Source organism: Diabrotica virgifera, chromosome 9 (genome assembly GCF_917563875.1).
Source record: "Diabrotica virgifera virgifera chromosome 9, PGI_DIABVI_V3a".
NCBI lineage: Eukaryota > Metazoa > Arthropoda > Insecta > Coleoptera > Chrysomelidae > Diabrotica > Diabrotica virgifera.
Genome location: NC_065451.1, coordinates 159,728,774 through 159,736,504, shown reverse-complemented (window position 1 = coordinate 159,736,504; position 7,731 = coordinate 159,728,774). Strand labels below are relative to the sequence as shown.

Sequence of the window (7,731 nt, the reverse complement as noted above, 5' to 3'; positions counted from 1 at the left end):
AAATTTTGGTTTTGAACAGTTTTATTCATGAAATAATCGCAACAAATTGCACACGATCTCTGAAATTAATATAGAATTTTTGCTCTCGTGACACTTTGACATAATTTCACTCGTCTTCGGCTCGTGAAATTAAAACTGTCAAAGTGTCACTCGGGAAAAATTCAATAATTTCAGAGCTCTTGTGCAATCACTACTGATAATTTCCCGTCGTCAAGTATATTACGTCAGATGCCCTTCGTTGCTATGAAAATTCAGTGACATTAATGGCAATTAATGTTTTAAAAATTATAAAAGTGATGACTTTCTACCGTAAAATATTGATGACAATTTTGTGTTTAATTGTACTAATTTGTACTTACATAAATAAATTACAATAAAATTTTGGTTTTGAACAGCTTTTTCATGAAATAATCGCAACAAATTGCACTCGATCTTTATAGAATTTTAGAGCTCGTGTGCAATTACTACTGAAAATACATACACAAATGAATTCTTTGACAAGGTTGTCAAAACCAAACTTTCAATATAATTAGTTAGCATGACGACGATCTTGGTTTCCATGACCATGATTCAAAACGACTGTTATTGTCTACCGATTTGACTTTCGAATATTATGTCAAAATAATTTTATTTCATCGAATTGTCGCGTTAATTTTATTAAGTAAGATACATTTGAAATAAAATAGTAAATAATATCTAAATATTAGTTTATTGCATGTATTATAATGATTTTAAGGCCATATTAAAATATCTAAACGCGTGCGGAAAAATAAAACGCGTGCGGAAAAGTAAAACTTTCTAAGCTAAAACGCGTGCGCGAAAGTAGACATTTTTGCACGCTCGTAGAAAAATATATTTTTCGCAGGAAAATATAACAGGAAACCCGTGGATTTTTCCAAAAATTGTAAGTGCCTCCTCTAACTTTCCTATTAATATATGTATAATAAGACCCCGAATTGGCTCAAGTTATACACAGTTTTAACTTGAGTTATTCTCAGCAACTTCCGATTACTCACGGAAAAGAAAGAAAGAATATTCTTTTTAATGATACTGATCAACTGATCAACCTTATCCTTATCGAATACATCCACATCCTAATGATAACGATATTTTGGCGACAAATAGAATACATACACACGTGCGGCTTCAAGACGTGTATCTAGAACCCGTAATATTTTTAGGGCCCGATAATTATTACGCATTTAATTTTTTTAAACGCTTTTCTTTACTTCAATATTTGGCATCAAATCTTTAGACGTTAATTTGACTGACTTTTCTTCAATGCAAATGAATGAAAATTTGTAGACATATGCATTCGTGGGAACAATACACGAATAGTCAATAATTTTTTTTATGTTTATTAATTGTATAAATAAAAAAAAAAAAGATTTTAATGGAAAATGCTTAAATTTTCTTGTTTTTTACAATGTAGAAACTTAAAACTTTTACGGATTCTAGCTAATGATATAAACTATACATAATTTCACTTTTACGTTAATTGTTTACGTTAGGCTTCATAAATAAACAATTAAGTTTCAAATTTTGAACGCTCATATATTTGTTTATATATAAATCGGCGATTATTCGTATCAAATTTTAATACGATACGAAACAAAACTTCAACCAAAAGTCGAATTCAAAAAAATCGTGTTCTTATCGAAGTCTTAGAAAAACCACCGCACCGGTAAAGACGTTTTGTGCTACAATTAACATTAGAATTCGTTTTGTTGTATTAATTAATTTAACGCTTTTCTTTAGTTCAATCGTTTGGGTCAAATTTTTGGACGTTAATTTGACTGCCCTTTCTTCAATGCAAATGACTAAAAAATTGCAGACATATGCATTCGCGGGAACAATACACGAATAGTCAATAAAATTTGTTTTGTTTATTAAATGTTTAAATAAAAAAACGATTTTAACGGAAAATGCTTAAAGTCTCTTTTTTTATACAATGAAGAAACTTGAAACTTTTACAGATTGTAGCTATATATGAACTATACATAATTTCACTTATTACGTTAATTGTTTACGTTATGCTTCATAAATAAACAATAAAATTTCAAATTTTTTGCCGATTCCGACTACTTTTCATGTTTGTACATCATATATATGTTTTATACATATTTTAATAAACATGACGATATATTTTAATGTTTGAAAAGTGTAAGACTAAAAAGTAAAAAATAAAAAAATATGAAAATAATATTTTTAAGAAACGCTTTTCTTTAGTAAAATTAAACATAAAAAAATCAACTAAAAAGCAAAAAATAAAAAAAAATTAAAAAATATAACACATTCGTTAAAGAAAAGCGTGGTGCGAAAACCGTTTATTAGATGAAGACGCGCCACGCCTTTCTTTGACGAATGTGTTAGGTTTTTTCAATTTTTTTTTTGTATTATTTATAACTAATTTTTATTTTTATTTAATAGAACACTAAATTGTAAGAAGACAAAAATAATGAACAATAAAGATAAACCCACCACATCGAGATGACAACGCACACCAATGAAGAACACGAGGATAATTTCAAGCCCAAATTTCAATAAGCGATACACCGCTAAAAATAGTGGAGAAAATATGCTATTTTAGTTGCAATATTAAGGATACATGGGAGCATAGTTTCCAAATAAAATAATCATTATCATCATCATCAACAACTTGTACGCATCCATAGCTGGTCATAGGTCTCCATCAGCTCTTTTCATCTGTCTCTGTCTTGTGCATCCAGTTACGAAGTAAGAACTCGTATTGAAAAAGCCAGAAGCTCTTTTAACAGTCTTAAGAAGATTCTTTGCAACTTATGTTTAAGTACCAATATACGTGTAAGAATTCGTAGATGTTCGTCTTTAGTGTCCTCCTCTACGCAGTAAAAAGCTAGAATCTTACAGAGGATGTCTCATATATACACCACTTCTTCTTCTTCTTCTTCTTCTTCTTCTTCTTCTTCTTCTTCTTCTTCTTCTTCTTCTTCTTCTTCTTCTTCTTATTCTGCTTCTTCTTCTTCTTCTTCTTCTTCAGCCTGTGTTCGTCTACTGCTGGACATAGGCCTCTTCCATTTGCTTCCATCGATTTCTACTCTTGGCAATTCTCATCCACTGTTTGCCCGCGACTTGTTGAAGATATTCTTCTTTAGCGGCGAACCGATTGAGGGTAAAATTTGATTGATCCGCGCGCATGCGCACACCGACACACCGACAGTATGGTATTAGTCGTTATACGGGCTCTGATTGGGTGTTGAAATTTTGAAATGATCTGTCAATAATTGTTCAATATGGAGGTTATCGGTAAACAAAAATATTGTATAATAATAGTTTCTATTGATGTGTGGACAGAAATAAAATCAAATTTATATTTATAGTGACTTTTTAAATAGTTTTGAAAAGCCGCAGGTACGTAATTCTAAATGTTTCAGTTGGAAATACCTAATAGTTTCAATACCTATCTATTTGGAGAATGTAAACAAAATAATGTAGTTACCTATTAGTAGGCAATGCTTTAATTTACATAATCTGATTACGAACAAACTTTCTACAAATCTTCATCTCATATATCGTTTTCTTACTCTATATTTTGTTGTATTTTATTTCGACAAAAATCAAACTAATAATTTTATTAAATTCATATAAATTTATGGTGTAAACGTTTAGTTTGTGTATATTCCCACATGACGTATACGCGAATATGGTGCAGTTTGAAATGCCGTCAACTTTCGTACGGCGCGGTAGACGTGAAGTGGGTTCAAGCCCCAAGCAAGTTATTATTTTTTTATTATTTTTATAGATTTTATGATTGTAAGTATATTATTATATAATTTTTGAAGATATCTTCTTTCTTGAAAGTGGTAAATAAGAAAGTTAGTTTGATTTTTAAATAAAATAAGTACAAATAACCTTTTAAGTATATTTACTTCGTTTAAATTACCTATTATATAATAGAAGAATATCTTCTTACGTGCGTACAAAGTACACACACATTCTTTTTTTGATATCATCTGCCCAGCTTTTCTGCGGTCTGCCTACTCCTCGCCTATTCTCTCTTGGTGTCCAGTTTGTTAGTCTCTGTGTCCATTTTTCGGGATTATCTCGGGCAATATGTCCGACCCATTGCCACTTGAGCCTTGCTATACGTTCTGCAACATCAGTAGTTTTTGTTCTTTCACGAATGTGATATTTATACACCACACAACTGACATATTTGTTCTCCTGAGGCTAGAAAGACAAAGAAATTATTAACAACCGTAAAGAACAGAAAAATGGCTTACTTCGGCCACATTATGCGTAATAATAAACACCGATTTCTACAGTTGATTCTACAAGGCAATATTGAAGGAAAGAGAGGGCGTGGACGTAGACGTATATCCAAGCTAACCAATCTCAGGAAGTGGACTGGTCTTACGTCAACTGGTGATTTTCGAGCTGCTGTGAAGGAGAAGATGGGTCAATGTGGTCGCCAACATCCTCTAGAAAATAGGCACCTTTAGAAGAAGATTTAATTGAAATAAAGGGTATTAGGGTGGTATTCATAATTATTGTTGAAACTTGTCCAAATTATATCGAACCGTTTATCGTTGATTGATAAAGTCGGCAAGTGTGGACGAGCGAGAAGAACTTTTCTGAGAAAAGATTTTTCTTCCAACCAGAAAACTACAACGATCATTTTTTTAAGATGAAATGTAAGTTGAATATCTAAAGAAATGTGACATATCAAGCTGTAAGAATATTCAAAAAAATTACACCACTATGTGGACCACTATGTAGATAGACCAAGCGCTTCAATAAATGAAGAAATGAAAAGCAGTCGGACCAGATAATATTCCTGGGGAAGTATGGAGAGCATTGGGCGAGACAGGAATAAGTTGGCTAGTAGGTCTATTTAATAGAATTATGGAAGTTGGACATTTGCCAGACGAATGTAGAAGCAGTATATTAAGTACCTGTCTAGAAAAACAAGGGAGACATACAACAATGCACAAACTACAGGCAGAGGCGTAGCTACCGCCATATCAGCCGTATCAATTATACGGGGCCCCCGACATAGAGGGGCCCCAGCGCGGCATGTCGAAACAAAATTCTATTCAAAAAACTGAACAAAATATTTTACAATTACTTCACTATTAAAACGCTTTGAACAGTGTGTATTGTTTGTATATCGACATTTTCGTGAAATGGATTCTTTATCTACATACAAACTATATTTATGCACAGGTACCTATCTATTTTCTGCCTCTCGCCTTTTTATAACTACAGAGCTTTTTTGTTTTCAAGCTAATTTTTATTGTCTATTCACTGTTGGCTGTGTGTAAGACACTGTATAATGTTAATGCCAAATTGCAATATTTGTAATCGCTTTATCTTTGAATATTTGAAACATTGAAACACTGTGTATTGTTTGCTTATATTTTCGTGTAATCTGTTCTTTATCTATAAATTGTATTAAGGTATATCTATATATTTGCCGGTCGCTCGCCGTTAAAGTACAGAGTTTCTTTGTTTACGTTCATTTTCAATGTTCATTTACCCTTTGCTTGAAAAAACTGAATCTGTTTTAAAATAATGAGTCTCAATAATTCAAATCTATTTTTCGACTTTGGTTTATTAAAGCTTATTAGGTTTATTATTATTATTATTTATATTTGGATGTTATACGCAGAACTTATTATGTAGTTCTTAAGGTTGTATTATGCAATTTACAATTTATTTAAATTTTGCTATAAATTTAACTGTAGATTCGTGGTCCCAAAATATTAAGATTTAATCCGAATCACCTAGTGCGAAAATGCTTCCTAAAGGAGCTAGAGCTCTTTAAAGAAGGCGTTTTGTAATTATTTTTTTTAAATAGCTCCAGAACACTTCCATTTAGAGAAACGAAAACTTCTACACCTATTTATATTCCAGAGATTAATCGTCTCCATAAATTGTGAATTTCTAGTACAGGTCATGGGCGTCCGTTTTGGGTAGGGCAACGGTTGTTTTATCGCATATCCTTTTTGTCTGTAACTTTTAGCCTTTTTGACACTACAGTATTAAATTGAGAGACATTCTAGTAATAAAAGGTACTCTTGATTAAAGTCGGTAGGATACACCGTTTTTGTAAAAATGTCGATTGGAAAATTTTGTGTTTTTAATTTGAGAGAACTTTTCAAAAAAAAACCACGAAAACAAAAAACGAAAACTGGTACGTTTATTCCAGAGATGAATCTTGTTTTAATTTTGAAGCATTTTTGACACTAGATTTTAAATTGTGAGGTATTCTAGTATTAAAGTTACTCTTGCTTTAGGTCGGTAAAATACACCGTTTTTTTTTCTGAAAATTTTTTAAAATTTTGTTCAAATGAAAAAAACGAAACATTTTCAAATCGATTTTTCTATAAAACAGTTTATCCTACCGACTTAAAGTAAGAGTAACTTTTAATATAGTCGATTCGCTGATCTGAGACACAACTGTCTACACTATAATCACAATAAAAATGCACTATATAGAAATAAACACACCAAGACACGTTGAATGCTAGGAGTGCTTCTCGTGCTTGTTTATTTCTAGTGCATCTTTATTGTGATTGTAGTGTAGACAGTTGTGTCTCAGATTAGCGAATCGACTACACTAGAATACCTCAGGATTTAATAATCCAGTATAAAAAATGCTTAAAAGTCACAGACAAAAAAGTTACGCCATAAAATAACCGTTGCCCTACCCAAAGAGGACGCATGTGACCGGTACTAGAAATTCGCAATTTATAAAATCGATTTATCTCTGGAAGATAAATTGACGTACCAGTTTTCGTTTTTCTATAAAGCATATTTCTATTCTATACAAGCGTTTTTGCTTCTTTTGTTGAACATTTTTTAGCACTATGCCATATCAGTGGTGGCTGGTGGAAGGGGACCCCGCGACAAACTTGATATGGGGCCCCTGTGGGGCTAGCTATGCCACTGACTACAGGGCTATAAAACTACTTAGCCACACCATCAAAATATGGGAGAGAGTAATTGATAGACGGATACGTGAAGAAACCGAAATATCCGATAATCAATTTGGCTTTATGCAGGTCAGATCAACAACAGATGCAATTTTCATTGTAAGGCAACTGATGGAAAAATACAGGAATAAAGAGACCAACGCTCATATGGTATTCATTGATCTTGAGAAAGCATATGACATAGTTCCTCGAGAGATTCTGTGGTGGGCACTCAATAAGAAAGGAGTCCCTGGCGAATATGTAAAGATTGTGAAAGATATGTATGAGGGAGTAACGACTAGTGTTAGGACAGGTGTGGGAGAGACTGATAAATTTCAGGTGAAAGTAGTATTGCACCAAGGCTCGGTGCCTTAGTCCTTATTTATTCTCATTAGTTTTGGACCAGATAACTGCGAAAATGCAGGGTAGTATTCCATGGTGCCTAGTGTATGCTGATGATGTAGTGTTAATAGGAAATAGTGAAAGAGACTTAGAATAAAAACTGGAACAGTGGAGACAAGCTCTGGAGGAAAAAGGTTTAAAACTTAGTAGGACAAAAACAGAGTATTTGGAATGTTCATTTAAAGATGGAGTTACTACAAATAAAATGGTATCTTTGGATGGTGAAATGATTGTGAAAAGCAATAGTTTTAAATACCTAGGATCGGTATTACAAAGTAATTGAGAAATAGATGGAGATGCATGCAGTAGAATTAGGGCTGGATGGATGAAGTGAAAAGAAGCGATGGTGTGTTGTGTGACAGAAAAATTCCAA

General features: G+C 32.6%; 1 protein-coding gene across 1 annotated transcript in view; it reads right to left on the bottom strand.

Annotated features, from left to right (window-relative positions):
- Positions 1 to 3,887: 3,887 nt before the first annotated feature.
- The window catches only part of LOC126891555 (uncharacterized), a 35,896-nt gene continuing 32,052 nt past the window's right edge, over positions 3,888 to 7,731 (bottom strand). Inside the window, exon 3 of the mRNA XM_050660731.1 lies at positions 3,888 to 4,209. Coding sequence (XP_050516688.1) covers positions 3,949 to 4,209 — 261 coding nt within the window. The 3' untranslated portion in view covers positions 3,888 to 3,948. The remainder of the gene's footprint in view (positions 4,210 to 7,731) is intronic.